Source organism: Schistocerca serialis, chromosome 8, assembly GCF_023864345.2.
Source record: "Schistocerca serialis cubense isolate TAMUIC-IGC-003099 chromosome 8, iqSchSeri2.2, whole genome shotgun sequence".
NCBI classification, from domain to species: Eukaryota; Metazoa; Arthropoda; class Insecta; order Orthoptera; family Acrididae; genus Schistocerca; species Schistocerca serialis.
The window spans coordinates 632,400,996-632,423,881 of record NC_064645.1 but is presented as its reverse complement, the minus strand read 5'-3'; the positions used below and the strand labels follow the sequence as shown (position 1 = coordinate 632,423,881).

Here is a 22,886-nt window from a genome sequence, read left to right as displayed (position 1 = left end):
AAGTTCAAAAATTTTCTGAATCCCTGCCACCATCAAAATGACTTTGGAATCTCAGCTGACTGGAACTTTTTTGCTACAAGCCATGGAAAATATCCATGTGATGGAATTGGAGGAACTTAGTGCCTGGCAGCAAGAGCAAGCCTTCAAAGACCAACTGAGGAACAGATTTTGACACCAACTGATTTGTTTAAATACTGTACAAAGAATATCAGAGGAATCCAATTCATTTTTGTTTCAAAAGAAGAAACTTAAGACATTAAAAACTGAGCAGGAAGCAAGGTTCAAAAATGGCTGCACAGTATCAGGAACAAGAGAGAATCACCATTTTGTGCCATTAAATGAAAAGCAAGTTTGTATTAGAAGAGTACCCAATGATACAATTTTCTTTGCAGCAAATGTTGACCAAAGTCAACAGCCTTACAACCAGGCCAATACATTGCCTGCATATATGATGGAAAATGGTGGATTGGTAATGTGTCTGGAGTTTCAGAAGAAGAAAATGATGTTTTCGTCAGTTTCATGCACCCCAATGGATCTGCACATTCATTCTATTGGCCAGCTCCGCAGGATGCTTGTTGGATTCCAGACCAACACATTACTTCTGTCATTTCAGCTTCTTCAGCAAGAAGAATGAGCCGACATTATAGCTTCTTAGAATCAACTGTAATTGCTATTAGTAACAAATTACAGCAAATGAATTAATAAGAACTGAAATATTTGGCTTCGGAACCATAAAGAGTACGACTGGTACGTGTATTTTTTAATGTAATATAAATGTAAGTTTATTTGGTATGACAAGATTTATGGGCCAATTTGATAGCACACTATGATGTATTTGCCATAGTTTGACCTTTTGTTTTACAGCTAAGATATTGTAATCAAAATGTTGAACAGGATCACAAAGTTTCAGCATGACAGGTGCCTTAGATCCTGAGTAATGATAAGTCAAAGTTGATCATTTATTCATTTAAGTTGCAATATCGAGAAATGTAATGTAATGAAAATATAAGTTTATTTGTTCTTAAATGAACAGTCTCCAAAATAAAAACAACTTTTTCTGATCAAACAAGGTGAGCTCTTTTCAATGTGCCCAGAAAAATCAAATTTCAGTGATCCCTTTTGAGATATGACCTTTTGAAAGTGAGCCAGAATTGACTGATTAAATTTTTTAGCACACTTTGAACTTCAATAACTCAGTTATTATTTGAGCAATCTCGGTGCCACTTGCAGAGCTTTATGACATGCTGGCAGGCTGCAGATAACTAAAGTACTAGCTTCAGAAAGTTACTCTTTCAGTAGATACAAGTCAATAAAGTATAGGCAAAATTTGGTACGACGAGATTTATGCGCCACTATGATAGCACACTATGACGAATGTACCATAGATTGACCTTCTGTACTATAACTAAGCTATTGTACCCATAAAGTTGAACAAGATCACGAAGTTTCAGTATGATAGGTCTCTTATATACTGAACAATGGTAAAACGAAGCTGATCATTTATTCATTTCAGTTGCAATGTCAAAAATTGAGCCTTTACGAAAAGGTGGCTAGCGGCCCCACCATACTACTTATGAAGCTGTAATTTGGCAGTGCTTCGTGTAAAGATCTATATGTACATCCTGTAAAAATGTCATCAAAATTGGAGATGGTCGAGTGGGGAGCTTGTCTAAATTTAGGCCACTTGACATGGAATGACCCCCCCCCCCCATTAAAACATAATGTTGCTATAACACAGTTTTACTACAAGGTGACTTCAAAAGGTAAGTTACACATTATCATGGCAGGCCAAGAAACTTTTATTGAATGCTGAAATACACTTCAAAGTGACACAAGTACAGCAGATTATTTTTCAACATAGTCACCACGTCTCTGTAAACAATAGTCGGAACATTATTCCAATGTTTCAGTTGCTTAAAAACAGAAATCCGCTCCTTTGTCACTGAGCAATTCAAGAACTGCTGTGTGTATAGCCTCATCGTTGGAAGATCTCCTTCCCCAGTTGTTCTTTCAGCTTGCTAAAAGTATGGAAACTGCATAACACAAGATCTGGACTTCCTGAATAACATTGCCCACATCTGTGCGGCCTGCTTCAAATTGTTGGCACCATTTAACTACGCCTGGATGCGACCTTGTATTTGGTCTATATTTCGCCGGAATTTCATGGAAAATTTGTGAGCAGTTTATTGTCCCACATTCTTCAACTTTGGAGCAGATTTCCAGCACCCATGCCATTTCAGTCACACGGCCACGCCATTTCAGTCACACCTCTGTGACGCACCTGTTATCCATACTGCAACACAACTGGGTATGCAGGACACTCAGAACTTGTACACTCTTCTGACAATACACTGTTCTTGTTGCATAGAGATCTTAGCATTGGACAACATGTGTAACTTACTTCCTGAAGTCCCTATATATCTGTCCTCATTCCCACAATTTTTCTTTCCATAATTTTTCTTTCACACATTAAATAGTCCAACAATTAATTTGCAATACTGTGTCATCGAGGTCACATTCCATTATGATATTGACAACACATAGCTCATAAGGTACATCGCAAATTGTCAAATTCAGGAGGTAGAACGGATTATTATCAATAATTATTATCACTATTGTCATAATTGTTTGAGCTATGGGTTATCGTATTTCAAAATAATCATGAGTACTTGTCGCTGTGATGAAAATATATTGTGAATGGGCAAGTGGCACCACTGTGAATAAGCAGGGTAATCTATAAGACGCTACAACATAGTATGTCATCTTCTCGAAGAATGAGACATTGCAGATATGACTCTTGATTAACAAGTCATGGAATTATGCTGTATATCATTCTCTACAAGATACAAATAGTTGCTTTTTATTCTTTAGACAAATTTTTTAGTAAAGACACACCCAGATCACTTCCCAAACATTCCAGTTTGCTGTTCTTGTGCTACTTGTTTGCATTATATCAAACATTTTGTTTACATACTACAATACACAATACTATTCTTTCTTACTAGATAAATAAAGCTGACTCTTTTTGTGATTTGTTAATTATGTTCTAAAACTCATAATTAGGTCCAAACAAGGAAAATCCAGGATGGAATAATGACAATATTACGAAAAGGGTAGACTGCTACTCAACTTATAGAGGAGATGGTGAGCCGCACACAGGCACTACAAAAAGACTACTAAACATGTGAGCTTTCGACCAAAGGGCCTTCTTCTAAAGTAGACAACACACACACACACACACACACACACACACACACACACACACACACACACACATTCATGCAAGCACAATTAACACACACATGACCACTGTCTCTGGCCACCAAGGCCAGACTGCGAGCAACTGTGCATGATGATAGAAGCAATCTGGGTGGTGGAGGTAAGTAGGAGGCTGGGATGGGGAGGAGAGGAGGGATAGCAGGGTTGGGTGGGGATGGTGAAATGCTGTTTGTGGGAGCATACAGGGACATGGTGGAGACAGGGTGGGACAGCTAGGGGCATTTTGGAGATTTGACAGGGGGGTCAGGGGGGGGGGGGGGGCAGGAGTGGAATGGAGAGAAGTAGAGGAGGGGGAAAAAACCATTGTGGGTGTGCTAGTGGAACAGAAGGCTTTGTAGTGCTGTAGAGGGAGCAGGGAAGGGGATACATGGGTGAACGACAGCACTACAAACTATCTCTCCAGCACTACAAAGACTCCTATTCCACCAGTGCACCCACAATCTTTCCTGCTCCTCCTCTACTTCTTTCCTTTTCCACTCCTCCACATCCACCCTCAACCCCCATCTAACCTCCTGACTGCACCTAGCTGCCCTACTCTGTCCCCTGCACATCCCTGTGTACTCCCACAAGAAGCACTATACCTCCCCCCATCCCTAACCCCTACCCTTCTATCCTTCCCCTGCCTCCCCACCCCCCAAGCCTCTTCCTTACCCCCACAAACAAGATTGCTTCTCCCGTCATGTGAAGTTTCTTGCAGCCCGGTCTCAATGGGCAGAGACAATGGTTGTGTGCGTGAGTTTTGCTTGTGTGAATATGTGTGTGATGTCTACTTTAGAGGAAGGCCTTTTGTCCGAAAGCTCACATGTTTAGCAGTCTTTTTGTTGTGCCAGTCTGCGACATCAACATCTCCTCTATATGGTGTGTAGCAATCTATCCTTTTCATAATAATGTCGTAATTAGGATACTTTTTTAATCTTTATATGTAATTATGAATTATTTGTATCAAAATTGATGTTATATAAACTACAAATATGTAATAAAATACATCTTTTGAATCCTCATCCATGTGTTCACATGTGCTAATGAATCTATGGAATGTTTAACTAAAATAAATATAAAAATAAAATAGCACCAATGGCAATGAGGTGTGACAGCACACAAACCTCCAATTTTTCATTGCAGTGTGCAGTGTTGTAACTGTAAATGTGCCAACTGTAAACGGATATATCTTTCTGTGAGATCAATGTATAGCTTTATTAAAAGAATGAACATCAGCATGTCAGTCAATTAGCTTTAAGGAGTCAACACAATGCAGTTATTGACCGAATACGAGCTGATCTTCTAGCAAGACTAAGCAACATATCACATGATAAAGGTATATTGCAACAGTTAAAAGAACATGAGTAGCACTTTCAAATGCTTTCTTTCCCACTCAGTTCTTAGACTGACAGTGGTGGTCATGATGAAACTTCCTCAACAGGCATTTTTTTCTATCAGACTCCACACATTCATCACCTTCTTGCATCTGAAGGGCTCTCCCTTTATCCACTAACACTTAACTACCTAGCTACAACCTGGCAGTTAAGTCTGGGTGTTAGCTGCTGATTATAAAAATGTGACTTGATTGTGTATATACTGCTCGTAATGAATCTCAAACTACACGTAGATGCCAATGCAAAGCTATTCTTACTAACAATGACTTGGAGATTTGAATCACTGTTATATAAACATGGTTTTTACAACATCAAATTTTGATATCACCTCCTCTTTGATGTATCCAATGTCAAAAAGCGATAGCAGAGAAGTATCACCATTCTTACTACAAAGGAAGTTCTGAAGCTATGAGTGGTGAAATCAACATATATGAGAAGAACAGGCAGTGACTCCAGTTTTTGAAAAATAAGATTTGAAATCAAAATTATCTGTATTTCAGAGTGTACTCTAAGATTTTGTCAGTAGACTATGCAATGGCATTTTTAATTCAATTTCTTAAAACTACATTTCAGAAACTCAAGTTTCGATAGATATGTTCACTTATGAAGTTGCCACTTTATCAAAATATATTTAACCTCATTTTTCCCATTTAATGGATGTACCCTTTTCTCAATTAATTTTGTTGATATACCATCTACAAAATTTCAATTTTCAGCCCCAGAAATCCTTGCAGTGTCTTGTTTTCCCAAAAGTTGACAGAAATATGATAATCTGGAAGTGAGGGTATATTTTTAATGATATATATTGCTAAGTAATGTTACTATAAATTGTTCTTACAGACAGTCAGGTGTCTGAAGTAGCAAATAACTCAATTAACAAATGGAACATGCTTAATTACAAAGGGTTGTATACTTATTGTTACTTTCTCTTCCGCTTTCTTCAATTATACCACGTACCCTTTTATTGTCTTTTTTCCAGTACCTCTCCATAGGTCTTATGTTTAAATGCAAACACTCACAACCTGCAGCTATCCGTAAACAAATGAACACCTTGTCACTTGATGCAGTCCCCTCCTCTCTTAATATCTTTGTACATGCAACTAATGACGCTTCACTTAGATAACAAGAGAGGCAAACATATCTTATTTGCAGATAATACATCGTATCTCATTTAACACTTAAAAAATTTAACCATATCGCATATAGCTACAGTCTACATACGAAGCTTTCAAATAATACCACTGTTAGTAAACTTAACTGATCAAGTCTCCCAAGTCAGGAATTATTCTCAAAATGCATTAATTATAGCACCAAAAGATTTGTGAAAAAAATATACCTGTATTAGGAAATCTGGATCCACAGCTCGCAAGTAAGATGTCCCAAAGGGCATTGTACGTACTGTTCGAAAATGTGTTTCAACAGCTTCATCTAGCTCTTTTATTGCATTTTTAAAATCACCATTCGCTGCAGCTGCTTGAGATGACATGAATAACACTTCTGCAGATGGATGAATTTCATGGAGAAATTCCACCTGAAAAAAGTGCATGAAGATATGGTTTAGTCGTTAACAGAGACTGGAACTTTGGCAGAGTGCCTTTTTAAATGTGTTACATCTATCTTCAGTCTGAATGTGAATTTGTACAATTTACATCTTTGTGACTGAAACATTGCAGTTTTATGCCTTTTTATATAAATGCCAGATTTCCAAAACAAGTGCCTTTTCTTGCTTTTTTATTATTTCTTCTTTCTTTATCAAAAACAGCAATGATTATTGCCATAAAATGAGGTGACAGTAGGTAAGCATTTTAATTTATCACTTGTGTTTACTTGGCCTCCTATTTCTTTGATCCTGTTGGATTCAAAAGCAATAATGAGTGCCAGAGCTAAAGACTGGTTTGAGTATCGTTATAAATTTCTCTTTCTTTCAATTTTCATTGTGATGCTGTTGTGCAAGCTAGCTAATAAAATGCAGTGTTCCTTTATGTAGTAAATTGCAAAGTTTCAGTAATACTTTCAGATCCGACGAATTGTCTACTGATGGTAAAATACTTTTGGGCAAAATATGTGAGCAGTCAGTGAACTATGAAAAGAAATATTTCATTTATCAACATATCAGCAGAACCAAACACAAAAACACACTTTTGAAGGTTACTGGGAAGAAGATTTCTTTGCTTCCAACGGCAATTTCAATGTTGAGTCAAAAACCACAGTTTGCATTCAATTTATGTGAAGCGTTTATTAAAGCTGAATTCCCTTTGTGGAACCTACAGAATCCTACATTAAGACAGTTTTCAGAGAAGTATGCAGACAAATCTGTGCCCTGTTTGTCAACCTTATGAAAATGTTCCTTAAGTGAATGTCACAACGAAATAATGAAAATCAATAAAGATTAAGTAAAAAATAAGATTGGAATTTCTATCTATGAGTCAGCTGATTGTGCAGGTTATTTTATTGATAATGTCACTGTTAGGCCATTAGATCCTTTTTATTACTTTTCTATTATATCAATTGGTGACAACTAATTATACAATACTTGGTATGGTGCCTCAGTTATTAAAGATTTGTTTACCATTTCAAAACATTTTGGAAATTCAACTCTTTGTAGAAACTATTTGTTGGAAAGATCTAAATCAGAAAATAAAATAATCACATGCGAAGATTAATATTAAGTAGTGCAAAACACAGCCTGCTTAAAGATGCTGCAACTCAAATAACAAGTACCACAATTTCACTGATTCATCGTATGCCATAATGAAGAACATCCAGAGATATGGAACACATCAAGTTATACATCATCCAAGAGAAGTAGTTTTTTCAAATAGCATTGATAGTTAACTATCATTATATTGCTATGAACTATTTGTGCTTCCCAGGCTAAATATGACATAGTACAATTAGCAGGACTGCAACTATATTGAAAGAAGTTATTATTTCCACAGTTATATCAAATACTCATTTAGCTTCCATTGCCAGCTTAACACTTGCTACATTACATTGGTGTTAATTACACTTTAACAGTTATCAACAACTACAGCAACAGCAACATGAGAACAATAAACATCACTTTTTTCATGTAGCAATAGGAACCTTTAACCCATCTAATCAGACAAGTCTCATGGTCATTTTTTGAAAATTGTTGCATCCACATACAGAACTCTGCTCTGAATACTAAACATGGAGGCAAAATCTACATGATGTGTCATAAACCTATATATAAATGTAACGGCCATGATGATGTCATTGTCTAGGGGATGTTATCTAAAACCACTTACTGTTGCTTTAGTTAAAAAAAAAAAAAAAGATTATTATTGACATATTAATCAGATGTCAATAATGTTAGGTTGAATGTAGGTGCTGCAATCTAATTAAAGCTCCACAACTACAAATCAAATTCCATCATAAAGTTTTTTCTCCTGAAGGGGGAATCACATTAGGAGGCTGTTTGACTGATTTTTTGAGATTTTTTTGGGTGGGAAGAACTAATTAGAATTTAATCAAATTTTGACATCATTTCATTCATATTTTGAACAGTTTTTGCAAATTTTTTTGAATAATTTCAGCCACAAATAACAAAGTTATGCTGTGATGTCCACTGAAGGTTGTGAATATAGGTCTCCAATTGCGTGCAGTGTAGCCATTCCGATTTTAATCTGGAATCGAAAGGTTTTGATTTTCCATTAATAACATATTTCCAGAGAATATGAACCTCAATGCAAGTGAAAATAATGAAAATTAAAAATTTTGCAGCATGTGTTAGAACAATTTACTTTGATTTCCATGATTTTTTTTCCTCTAATTATGCAAAGAAAAATACCCTTAAAGTCTTGATATCATCTCACTAGTTGGTTCATATAATTCGTAATTTTATAAAGAATCATACTATCAATTTTCATTTTCTATACTTTTTGAGTTGGCTGCATGCAAATGTGCAAAAATTCATTTAGAGATAAACGCACTTGAAAAATAAATTCTCGGAATTCAAGAAAGTTAACAATAATGTAAAATGATTATCGATTAATATGCAATTCCAGTAATCCTCCTCCTTCCTCATGGGCTTTGTTTTGCACTTGCAGCAGTGCTTTCCGATCTTCCCGACCTCCCTTTGATTCCAACGAACTACGTCGATTCTGCCGGCTAACGCGCTGGTTATCTATTTGTTCAGCATAATTGAAGCTTTGCGTGGCTACTACAATTCCTACCTTCTTCATGACCATCAGAAGGGATGAATTTCCTTCATTGAATAAGCCTGCTGCTAAATACAGTGCCAATTCAACAACTTTTAGTATGGAGTTAATCACCAAACAGTGGAATTAAAACTTTCATTTGCTTTTTGTGTGTGGCAACCTAAACATCTCTGCAGTAGTTCATCCCTTGATAAATCTTCATATATTGGAAGAATTGCCTTCTGTACATAGGGGTGCAATGGAGTAGGGTGTGGTTCATGTTCCATTCAGGGCGTATACGTGGACGAGGAAAAAAAATTCCCGGATTTCCCGGTTAAAAATACACTTTCTCCCAGATGAAAATACACTTTTTCCATGGTAAGTAACAGTATACTTTTCCTCGGAACTGTAAAACTTATCAATCCTTTCAATGGTTGTGGTTTTATACACCAGCATAGAATTTTCCAGCACTTTAGAAAACGAAACTCAGAGGAAAAAACGCGTTTTGGAAAGATGTCTGGTGTGCAGCAACATGTACACTGCATATTTTCGTACTGCACGAAAGTATAAATTTGAATTCTGCTTAACAACGCACGTTTGTTTCCGAAGGATTGAAATCGAGACTGCGATGCGCTTTTGAAAGCCAGTCATAGCTCATGTCAAGAGATCTCGCCAGCCAATGACAGAGGATATTCAGAGCATAGGTTACGTGATGTAGTCAGCCCATACCAACATCACTGTTAAGTAGCACGAACACACAAATAGGAAAAGGTAATGGTTTAAATTAATATACATAGTGTTGCTACAAGAAAAGAAAAGTTTACATGTATAATATTGGTCTCTGCTTATACAGGTAACTGCCACACTTCTGTAGCCAGAAACGGGAGAAGGTACTACTCATACCCGACTCCACTGCACATGCCCATAAGCTCACTCGCAACCGCTCAAATGAATCTAATGTAAACAGTTGTGATGTCACGCTTACTGGAGGCATTTCATTGTTATGTTACATTGCATAGCTTCCTAAAGCCTTTGACACATTTTGCTGTCAGCAGACGCTTGTATGAGCACTGTGTTTTGTTGTTGTATTGGTGCATTTCCTTGCAACTTAGGTTTTATTTTCGTTTTTTTCTCTCGTTCATTTTTTATTGCTGCAGTATTATTCTGCAGCGGTGAGATACAGTAATATTCTTTGTTAGAGTATTGGTTTTTACCAGTCAAAGTTACAAAAATTTAACTGAAAACTAAAACAATGAAAAATTCCCAGAATTCTAAAAAATTCCCAAGTTTTTCCCGGTTTTCTCCCAGATGAAAAAATTCCCGGGTTTTTCCTGGATCTCCCGGTTGTCCCGGGTTGTATACACCCTGTCCATTCCAAGGGCTGTTCGTATCTGCCACTCGCACCAGCTGTCTTTTCCCTCTGGGCAATACTCGTGCTGAGGATTTTCATCCGTAGAAATCATATGATAGTATGTCACCATAATTTATGTACACTCGATTCTATGCTCATAAAATCTAAACAAATGAAAATTTCGCTTTGAAATTTTGACAGTTAAGCTAATGATTTAGGCAATAAAAAAATTGAATTTTTTAAATCTCCTAATGTCGATTCACCCCTTACACTCAACTATGAAGGAAGTTGAACAAAAATAGCTCAAGCTGCCAATATAATGGTTAGCAAACACACTACACAAATAAAATAACTGGAAAACACAGGAACTGTTTACACCTCACGTCAAATCGACACTAACACAATAAAATGCGACTCTCAAACAATGGAAAATTCAGGATGGAATAATAACAATATTATGAAGAGGATAGTTGCTACTCACCATACAGTGGAGATGCTCAGTCGCAGATAGGCTCAACAAAAAGACTGTCAAACAAAGCATTCAGTGACACATACCTTCATCAGAATAGACAACACACACACATACACAAACACAACTCACACATACATGACCACAATCTCTGGAAGCCAAGGTCAAACTGCAAGCAGCAGTGCATAATGGAAGAAGCAACTGGGTGGCGGGAGCAAGGAGGAGGCTGGTGTGGGAACGAGGAGGAACAGCGAGGTAGGGATGGGGTACAGTAAAGTGCTGCTTGTGGTAGCATACAGGGACAAGGTGGGGAGAGAGTAGGGCAGCGAGGTGCAGTCCGGAGGTTAAATAGAGGACAGAGGGTAGGGGGGGGGGGGGGGGGGGGGCAGGGGAAAAGGTGAGAAGTAAACAGACTGTGGGTGTGTTGGTGGAACGGAGAGCTGTATAGTGCTAGAATTGGAACAGGGGTGGGGTTATGTGGGTAAGGACAACGAGTAACATATGTTGAGGCAAGGAGGGTTACGAGAATGAAGGATATATGGTAGGGAGAGTTCCCATCTGTGCAGTTCAGAAAAGCTGGTGTTGGTGGGAAGGATCCAGATGGCACAAGCTGTGAAGCAGTCACTGAAAAGAACATCATGTTGGGCAGTGTAACCAAATGCCCAATAAAATTTTTCTCAAAAGTTAATGATTTAAGTAAAAGAGCATGTAACTAGCTCAGTCAATGTGTATCAAGAAGCACTACTAACTGTCAGGTCAATCTCTATTGTAAAATTACAATAGTTATTAATTATTTACTAAATTTCCCTTAAAAGAACATTCTCAGTATTGTAACTTAGACTCTTACATATCATAATATACCTATATATCCACTGTTTCGTTTTTTCTTCTCCTTAAGGCAGTGTACTGTGCTTCACTGTAATTACAATAGTTTGTGCTTGATGTTTGCAAAGATATTCAATGCTATTTATCTACTTGTGACCACAGCCAGGCAGACACGACATCACATCCGGTTAGCAGACAGACTTGACAGTTCTGCGTGGTCCCAGTCACGATACTCTATGCGCCAACACACTCTCCAGTCAGCCATCACAGCTGCACTGCCCTGGCCTCTGAACCACAGCGCACATAATTCAAATGAGGTGCTCGAGCAAAATCAATCCCTTTAGGTCCATTTATATTACGTCATGTCACAATGAAAATTATCTTTGTTGCCAGTAGTATGGTTGTAACAATCAGAGTTTAACTGGTACTGATTTTCAGTATTAGCGACAAATACTATTTTGGAGTACATGTAGTTTAAGAAACAGGTATGCCTGCCTTTATGAAATTTTATAATATGAGTCTATGGTTGGCAACTATAGTTGTAAATTCGGAGCTTGCTTCAACTAAGGCCTTCGAAAGTCAAACATGGAAATGTCATTTAGAAAGAAAAAAAAAAAAAAAAAAAATACCACCATCCCGCCCAAAACAACATGTAAAGGCTGTGTCAGATTCGGTGGATAGCCAACTAGGATACAGCAGTGATTGACAGCAATGAATCAGACCATTTTCAGTCACTCAAATGTGCACTAACACAGAAAAGAAGATTATCACAAGCAAATAAACTCGATAGCAACACACAATATAAATTCTCTACTTAAGACTGGAAGGCTTAAGAATTTCAGATTCATTGGATTCCCCGGGGATGGCCATTATCCAAAGTGAATTGAATCCCCCTTCTTGTGTAGTGGGTAAATGAGGGCCACTTTCCCAATGTTCAAGGAATTATTCAGTTATCCACATTTTTGCTAGAGCCACGTGTAAAGAGCTCTACACTGTGTCTTTAGGATATCTCCACATTTCAACAACAACCTGGTATTCTCCACATGCCTTACAATTTTTTTCTCCTTTGATTGCTTTTTCTTCTTCTTGGAAATTTGGAGGGTCTGATTTGTTGGGTTTGGTTTTTATTGGTTATTTACATTGATTTTTAAGAGTTCCTTGGGTTCTTCACAGTTCAAAAGTCAATTAAATGTTTTTGTCATGATTAGTTTAAATTAATTATGGCATACTACAGGAAATACTACAAACCTCTGGCTATGATATTTGTGGACTTAAAGAATGCACACGACTGTCTCCAGAGATCCTCAATACTACAAATTCTAAGAAATCTAGGACTTCATCTAAATTAATTAAACAAGTGGAACTTATTCTAACCAACACTAAATCAAAAGTAGAGCTTACAGGAGATATTTCTGGACCATTCCTCATAAAAACAGGTTTAAGACAAGGTGGCTGTCTGTCACCAATTCTAAATCAACTGTGCGCTGGAAATATAATGAGAGAATGGTACAAGAAAAACCTAAAGAACATAAGAAATCGAAGCACGAAAAATTATATAAGTTTAAATTGCTTGAGATTTGGTGGTAATCTGGTTCCCCTAGCCACCAATGTTCAAGAATCCAAGCAGAAAGTTAAATTTCTACAAGAAATAATACAGAAAATCAGCCTTAGAATGCCATTTGGAAAAAAAACAGAGGTTATGCTAACCGACCCACCATTTGCAAGCAAAATTACAATAGAAGAGCAGAAAATCAAATCAGTTTATAAACGTAAATATTTAAGTGAAATCAGGACATACAACCAAAATGAAAAACCTACATGGCCAAACTGAATAAAACACTGAACAAACCAAATTACGTCATGAGCCTATTGATAACTGCAAAATTAAAACCTCATAAAACAGTTACACTACCAAAAATAAAAGATGCAGCTATATCCATCTTCAAAATTACTAATAAGCAAAAATATGGAGAATACTCCAGGCAGAAATAAGAGTAATAAGGATTACACAATACCAGGTAAATGGGCATTGGAGAATATCTTCAAATGAAACAGTAGCCTACATAAGAAAAAAGAACCAGTAATGAGAATGATCACAAAGACACACTCTCATTCTTTGGGAATCTAATGAAAAAATTAGTATGAGAGTCTTCAACTTTTGTTGTTGTATCATCCCCAGTTGCATATAATTTAATCAACGTATTGTAAGAGTAAGGGAGTAATAGAAAAATTGTGGAATAGTGAGGGCAACATTAAATTGATTATAAAAATTAAGTCAGATATACGAGAACTCCAAATTACAGTAGATGACCTAAAAAACGAAGCAGACAAAACCAAAGTTCTGCAACACACAAACCAGACAGCAAACATAGAACAATAAAAAGACTAAACGAATGGGGACCTCAAACAAAGAAAGAAAAATATCTGAAAGAATGAAAATACTGGGCACACAGGAGAGCAAAAAATCATTTATATAACAATAAAATACAATAAGTCTTTGTATAACCACTGTGTTATTGAACTATTATTGGACCAATAGCACTACTGAACAACTCCTTTTTTAAACTTTGTATAATTACTACGGTGCTACAATGAAGGCCATAAAATAAATAATAATACTAATAATAATAATAATAATAACAACAGCAATGTGAGTCTTTGTGTGTTAACCAGCTGTACGTCCGCTAAAGTGTCATCTTTATAGTGTGTGGTTGAGTTGGACTACTGATCGATTATGTTTTTGTGATTTTTAAATCATTACAAAACCATTTATCTGGATCGAGAACAGAAGTAGGTTCAGTAATGATAATAGTTTGTTAATGTTAACCTTTACTTTCTGTTATGAAGGTAGGTCTTCATCCATGTTCATTCCAGTTTTCCCAGGAGTATTTTATGGTGCACACAATCAAAGGCTTTAGTAAGCTCACAAAATATACTAATAGAATACATTTTGGTCTTTTGCTCTCTCAAGACATTTGTAAGATCATATGTGAATTTTTTTAGTTGAGAATCCTTTATGAAAACCAAACTGAGACTCAGACAAAGAAAATTAGATGCAGGTGAGGAATTTGAACTTTAACAGCACTTACACCATTACATTTCAGCAAAATATCTTGCTGCTGTTCTTGAGATGACTTGACCTACCAAAGGACAAGGCACAAATGCAGAGGTTATATATCTTTGCATACCTCATATCAAGCTTACGTGAGTATCTGTCACTACTTTTCATTTGAAATACGGTTGGATACATCAGTGTTGCATACCTAATTTGATAAGATAAAGAGGATTAATGTAAAAACCTCGTAATTAATGACTGGTACTAATAAAATCAAAAATTTGTATCACCTGTCGTGCAGCCTGCTCAGCTGAGGCACCTCCTTCCTCCATCTGGCAACGACTGAGACCTGTGAGGGCTGCTGAAGATGAGTTGTCAACACGTGTAGCAGCACGGAAGTGCCGTAATGCTTCTGCTAGTTTTCCACTGAGAAAACTCTGTCTGTAACACAGTTGTACAGATTTGTAAATATATACAGACGTGTTTGACAAGGATAGGACAGGTGATCAGCAGTAGCCTTGTTAAAGGAACCAACCCAGCAAATCAAGGTGGTTGAACAGAGCATGAAACTCCATCCTACCAAATGTGTGGCCAGTGTCTTAATAAGTGCACTATCCTACTCAATTTATACAATAGTGAGTGAAGCCACTTTGTTTATGTGTACTTGGAATAAGCTAGGTAGTTAACACAAACTCTTCATTGTGATCCTCAACACTTACTGCTGGTGAGACATTACCATTTTGCCCTACATTTCTTGGAGGTATGATTATCTGGCAAAAAGCATTTCTCCTTGTAAATGCAAGTCTAAACCGACTTTTGCTTCATGATAAAGTATAGAGACATTAGCGACATGCTTCTGTTTTTCCTGATGTTCACAGTGGATTGACAGATGTACTCACTTAGCACTGTAATGATATCAATTTTTTAAACGGTCCTTTAAACTGAGTTTTACTTCTACTTTTAGTTATAATTATTATGGTCTTTTCTGCAGTATGAAAAGTGTGCCCCTGCATCATTCGTTTGATTCCTACAAAAGAATCATGCTGCTATGAACTGAGTGATTTATGTTTAATGTGACAGAGGTAGTTTCCATGTTTAAACCAAAGCCCATTCTGGCTATTTATATTCAGTGTTAACAATGTAGGAAAAGACATATTGCTACTTACTGTAAAGAAGACACATCAAGTTGCAGACAGGCACGATTAAAAAACACTGAAATGTAGCTTTTGGTCACAGCCTATGTCAGTAAAGGGCAACACGCACACAACATTCATACACACACACACACGCCACCCACCCACCCACCCTCCCACACACACACACACACACGCATGCACACACAAAGCAAGCACACCTCACACGCACACGACTGCCAACTCCAGCATCAGGCCAGAATACATCACGTTGCATCCTGCATGATGTTGCATTCCGGTCCGAGATGTTAACACTGGTACTTGTGTGAGTGAGAGTGTGTGTGTGTGTGTGTGTGTGTCTGTGTGTGTGTGTGTGTGTGTGAATGTTGTGTGTGTGTGTGTGTGTGTCTCTCTTCTCCAACAAAGGCTGTGGCCGAAAGCTACATATGAGTGTCTTTTAAATGTGCCAGTCTGCAACTTGATGTGTCTTCTTTATAGTGAATAGTGATCTATCTTTTCCCACACTGTTGATATACCTACCTAGAGTTTCCATTGTTTGATATATTCAATGTTAGTTTTTATGTACTGTTCAGTTATGAACATCCTTGACAGTTTCTTTTATGTTCTCTACTGAAATTCTGGTCTTTTACAGGGAAATTTTGTTGCAATACCAAAAAATAGTCACTTGCACAGTTTTAAAGTTCCTGTGGATGTCTTATAACCTACTTCCATCTTTGATATGTATATTATATTATACTTGTATTCCAATAACGGAAATTCCTGTTTGCAACAATACATAAAATAAGAGAAAGGCAACCACTCACCTAGAGCGGATGATGATAGACACATGTAACAGACAACAATATTCACACTATCTTCTGAGCACTTGCTGGTTTTCTAGTAAAATTACACACATTCACACATACTATCACACAGACATCCAAACAAGCACTGCCATAGCTGTGACAGTGTTTGTTTGGGTGGCTGTGTGTACTTCTACTTGAAATAGTATAAGAGCTTGAAAGCTAGTGTGAATACTGTTTTCTGTTACATTTATCTACGCGCCACACATCACTCCATTATAGATGAGTAGCTGTCTCTCCCTTAGATTATGTATAACTGTGTGCACCTTTCCCAGTTTCTTCTTAAGTGATGTCACTTGTTACTTAATTTTTATTTTTTGCATTATATATTATTTTGTCTTTTTTCCAGCAAGCACTACTTAGCTGAATATATTTTTGTAGCCACAATTATAAATTAGTCGCTACGGATAAATGTAACATTTTCGTAAGAAGCTAAAATATTTAAATGTTATGGAGGACTTTCAAAAAACTGTAATAATTCATTTATTTTCGTTATCAGCAGCTGCTGCCACTGCTACTGCTGAAGAGATCACTTTTGGAAATGTCTCCTCAAAAATTAGTTTTCATGGTGTGTGGAGTTGGGAGAGTATTGCACCACATTGGATTCTCTATACACTTCATTGCACATTTGGTTTGCTGGTACCCTTCAAAAAGTATGTACTTTTGATTTCAAGATTATTTTGTGATGCACAGTTTTGTGAAATTTTCCAAGCCAGTCTTCAGTTTTATTATCTGCCAGAAATAATCCAACAGGCCAAGATCTTGTATACATGTGCTGCAGTTTTCCTCAGTGATATAGGAAAATACACGTTTAAGGGTGATGCTGAATACGTTATGCTTGAAGCAGTACTTACCATTTGTGCCACTTCAAAAGTATTCAAAACGTTTTTGAAGTTGTTTCCAATTTCATCTGTAATGCTCACATTTGCATTAACATCTCAATATAAGACTATGTTAGTTTTGTGAAATTAAACTATGTCCAGGATTTTTGATGCTATGTTAAAAAAGACGTCCCCATTGCCACTAGGTGAGTGACAGTGGCCAACCACAAATTCCTCTCTTGTGCCAACCTTTTCATCTCACAGTATCACTTGGTACACACATAAAATGATTAACTTCTTATGGATGTCAAATTTTGTCAGCTCAATGCCTGACATTTTGAAATGTTCTTCTGCACTAATCATGAACAGGGCTTTTCTAGCTTTAACCTGTGTCCCACTTATGACATAAATGCATTATCCCCTGACCTTTATGGTATTTCATGTTCTCATATGAAAAGTAACACAACTGAGAAACAACAATGATAAATTAACACACTTAAAATGCTAAAAGTTGTCTTATTCAACCACGCAACACCAAGGGAGAAATTATTCTTGATCTCTCAAAAATAAAGGCGATCCAGTTGGTATAAATATTGGTGGAATTAATTGGAAATGAGTACAGTAATATTTAAGTCACTCAAATATCAAGCATAACAGACTGCACAATACCATGGCAATAGTGCATACTGCAGCGGAAGTAAGTGAAATTAGTAAAATAAGAAGTAAGATTCATAAAAGAATGCATGAGTGCAGTAAAAAAAATGCAACAAGTAAAAAGTGACATATACAGACCCACAAGAAAGCTGTGCTTGCTTGCCCAGTACTGATCTGTACATGGTATTTGTACACTTAGAGGTGACGGAGAGAGCAGTCAGACATGAACTTGCTGAAGGTATCCCCTTCATATTTGATTGGCATGTTACAGGGAAACCATGGAAAACATAATTCACAGTGAATGTGTAATGGAAGAGTGCCTCCCCCCCCCCCCCCCCCAAATGTAATTACACTATTCTAATTATTGTACAAACTCACTCAGTGGGCACACAATGTTTAGGATACAATTACACCTGAGTCCACTACCTTTAACTACTGTGACATACAGTTTTGTATTAATATACACATTTCAAAGTCCTGGATATATCAAAAGCATGTTTGCATATCATGTTTAATTGGTTTACAAATGTGTTGTGCATCTCTTTAACATGGGAAACATATTATTATGATACTGCAAAGTCCTGGATGGAGTACAAACAATGGAAGGAGTAAGGACAAACACTCACCAATAGCTGAGAGACTGAGCAGTCAACACACGCATAAATAACACTGAAATCACTGCAAAGCTTATGGACATTGTTACCCCTCAGAAAGAAGTTTGCTCTGAGGAAGAACACTGCCCGAAAGCTTAGCAATGATTTGAGTATTGCTTAAGTGGCTTTTGAGCACTTAATGCCTCACCTATACAGTGAGTGGCTACGTTTACTCCTCATATTAATTACGTGGAGCATATGTGTCATGCTTGAAAGTCATTCACTGCAGCTTGCCTTCCAAGTTCGCATGCAGCATCAATACCAGGTCGCAGATGTGCAGCCTTTTCAACAAGATGTCGAGTCTCCGCCAGAACAGTTCTGTTACGTCCACAACATCTTGAAAATAGTTGTGCAGCTTCTAACATCAGCTTTGCTCCTCTCGGCTCACGGCGCTCAAGTTCTGACATGTACTGCTGTAACCCTGCAGCTGTGCCTTCACAGTCACCGTCCCGACACAATGCCACCACCATCTATAACATTCATAAATGGAATACGTGCCGGTTACATTCAAAAAAATTTTCTAACACACACATTAAATAACATTATCATGTACAACAAGCTCTCCTTTTGTAAAAATTGCACATATTTTGACTACAATTACAATATTTTATATTCTATAACAACATTTGCATTGATGCTATCAGTGATGTTGGCACTTAAATGAAGATGATTATGTGACACCACTTTTAGTAATTTTTTGAGTACTTTCATTCTGTAAGCAACTGAAGCTTAAGTCACATACATAAAACAATTAACATAGCTTCACGTTTTGATACTAAATTAAATATGTTAAGTATACTGAAACAGATGAGAAGCTCTTATAGATAACAATTAATGTGGCTGTCAGTAACAGCAAACGTGTAGATAAAGGCTCAAGACTGCAAATCTGTAGGTTAATCCATACAACAGCAGCAAGAATAATAATAAACAGAAATGAAAAGGTGTACACAAGTGACAAAGTGTCACATGCACTCTTTAAGTCTTTCAAATCCAACAGAGAGTGTGAGAGAGAGACAGAGACAGGGAGAGCCAAAAAGTAGCAATATTACATATCCGTCTTCAAAGAATAATGTGGTTATAAGACAGGGGCTGATCAGATGAATACATAATTATAAAATATTTATAGTCTGGTTTATTAACAAAATACTACAAATACATCTGATACCATCAGTCCCACGTCAACTTGCACACCCCATACTTTACACGATCCACATATGCAGCCTCATTTCTACAGTCCCTTCCTCCGTTCTATCTGGCTCTCCCAAAGAACTCCTCCACATCACTGTGCATCACAGGCAACTCAATAGCGCAACATTTCTATCCTGTGTGCTGGATATTATCTCCATCTCCCAACTGACAGTCACCCTTCTCTCCAATCCTCCCAACTTCTTTCCTCCTCTCACCAGTTCCAAACACTATGATGACTTGCACCGGTCAAGCTGCAGTACCAGTACAATTTTGATGTGGTGTGTGTGTGTGTGTGTGTGTGTGTGTGTGTGTGTGTTTTGCATGTGTATCTTGTAATTATCTCTGAAGATGAACATAGTCTGGAAACTTTGAAATAGTTTCAGTCCTGTTCATGTTCCTATCAACAACTTAACATCTCAACTATGTTGCTACCTTCAGTCTTTCCATTATTCAAAAAGTTTACAAAAATTCATCAGTTATGGAAACACAACCAAGGCATTATTCAGCAAAGCACTTGAAAACATTCTTTCCTGAAGGAGACTGATTAATGAAAGTTGAATAAAGCATGTACAGGATTTGTTGCAGAGTTAGGCCTTTACAAAAATTGTAATACACCAGCCAACGAAAACTTCACAACATTGTATCTTTAGACACTCCCTGTAAACAATGAACTTATCTTTTTTCTGTGCCAATTTCTGAGCCACCATTGTTTTAACAATAACGAAGGACAAATTTTAAAACTAGGGTAATGTCACATCTCAACAGCACCATCTACTGTTCATTTGTAAAAATTTGAAAGGTGACTCTCACAGAATGGATGATCCCACTATTTTAACTTAGACATGAAATGGTGTTCCTGATTTTACAAGCTTTCGAGCTGGGTAAGAATGAATCGAAATGAATATCATTACTTTCAGAATAGACAAAAAGGCACTGGAATAATTTGGTTTTCTAGAAGAAGGTCTGCAAGAAGCTTTTGAAGACACCTGCAACATTTTTTTAGGTTACAAAACACTTCTTCTGGCAGGTGAATTTCCTCAGAAGATGTCACCATATCACAGAAAAGTACATATTTTCATCACTTTTGACATGCATGTGGAAAGAATTATATTACAGTAACAGATGGTGCGTAATTCACATGTTGTGTACGCTAGTTCTGTGTTTGATGTTCTTGGATCCATATTCTAAGAAATGCATAATACGCAAATTTTAAAGCATTTTACTGAATATCTACATGTCTGGTGGGAATGGGTGGTTGTTCTATATTGTGTGAAAATTATAATTGTTTTGAGTGCTGTATTTATGACAGGTTGTTCTTTTACGTACTCTCTCTTCAATGAATGTGGTGAGCTTTCCAATTTCGCTCCAGAACTCTTCAGCAGACTGTCCTTTGGTGAGTATAAAGCTGTCATCAGCAAGATTAATATACTTATTTTATCAACTGCCTTGTTCTACATACTTTATAAAAGAAAAAAAAGCATTGTTCCTAAAATAGAGCCTCATGGTACATCACATTTTACATTGCCTGAAGAAGGAACCACTGGCTCTGAAAGCTTGCCAATCACAAGTCTTTTATGTGTGTGTTGTGCCACAGCTTGGTGAGTAGATTTTTTACCTGTTCAATTAAATACATTTTACATTTTGTTTTCCAGAATAGTAGGAGCTCATGTTAGTCCATTCTTCATATGTAGCTTCAACAATCTGTTTTCTGTTCTGCACTTCATTGCATCACCAGCAGATGACGTGCAGTAGCTCACAGAAATAGTGTGCAGTTTGTGAAGGTCCTACACCCTCACATGTCAAATTATTTACAATTTTTTTAGCATTTTTAAGTGTATTGTTTAGTTTGGCTGCATACTGAGTATAGATAGTCATGCACTATTATCTGTTTAAGCCACATTAAAGGAAAAAATCTTTGCCCGATGACCAATTACTGTTGCGAATCACTGTTGGTGTGTCACGTGTGCTTTGGGCATAATATTCGAGTCAGTCCAGTTGGTCAGTAGTGTTTTTAAGATTCAGATGCATTTGGACACAGGTGGAGTTTGAGCTGTCTTTCAAAGAAGCAATGATTGAAACGCTAAGAACTATAAGGATCTAACGCATACCACTATCGATTCTGAGACTGCAGCAAGTACGCGTGCTCCGAACTTCTGCTGATGTTATGGTAAACCAGCTTTATCCATATCTGTAGTTCCACACTTTATATGTGAATATTCATGAAAATCTGGCTCACCAATTTCTCAGACATTCACTTCCATATGGGCCAAAGCACAAAGCATAATTTTGTTGCTCTGGCTGCTCAATTGTTATCTACAGTTGACAACATAATTTGGTGTCTACAGTAATACTACTGTGCTTTCACACAGTAGGAGGTGTATCGGCAATTTTATTTGAACCTCAAGCCTCAGAATGTGCTTAATGAAAATGATGATAACGAGGCCCATGAAAGTGTTGGAGTAGATCAAATTGTATGTGTGCAGCATGAAGTATCAGTTCTTTATGTCTGATTCTAATTTCACATTAATTACAAACTTAAGAACTGTGGAAAGACTCTTCTGTCACTAACCTGTAATGGAAATTTTGTGAATTAACATGAATAATACATATAATCTTAAATATTGCATAATATTTCATAACATAAAGTGAGTAAGTTATTTTTCATAGGAAGTATGCTGAGTCTGATGGTTTGTCTATAAATTTGATTTTCACAAACATCTGCTCTTCCCAAAACTTTGTTTCTGTGACTTAGGCCCTTAAGGTTCACACTGCCTCAATTTCAATATTTAATGTAAGTCTATATTTAGATCTATACTCTGCAAAACACTGTGAAGTGCATGGCAGAGGATACATCCCATTGTACCAGTCATCAGCGTTTCTCCCATTGCTTTCACATATGGCACATGGGAAGAATGATTGTTTGAATGCCTCTGTGTGTGCTGTAGTTATCCTAATCTTGTTCTCACGATTCCTATGGAGGCGGTATGTTGAGAGCTGTAGTATATCCCTAGAGTCTTGAAACTTTGTTGGAGGACTTTCTCGGGATAGTTTTACATCTA

The 22,886-nt window shown here is 37.0% G+C and overlaps 1 protein-coding gene across 2 annotated transcripts in view; it reads right to left on the bottom strand.

The window, feature by feature from the left end:
- LOC126416348 (tetratricopeptide repeat protein 21B-like) overlaps positions 1-22,886 on the bottom strand; it is a 260,751-nt gene that overhangs the window by 157,065 nt on the left and 80,800 nt on the right. For both annotated transcript variants that reach the window (XM_050084027.1, XM_050084028.1), the window contains exons 5-7: positions 18,874-19,109; positions 14,806-14,956; positions 5,989-6,183 (exon numbers count right to left, since the gene is read on the bottom strand). In XM_050084027.1, coding sequence (XP_049939984.1) covers positions 5,989-6,183; positions 14,806-14,956; positions 18,874-19,109 — 582 coding nt within the window. The remainder of the gene's footprint in view (positions 1-5,988; positions 6,184-14,805; positions 14,957-18,873; positions 19,110-22,886) is intronic.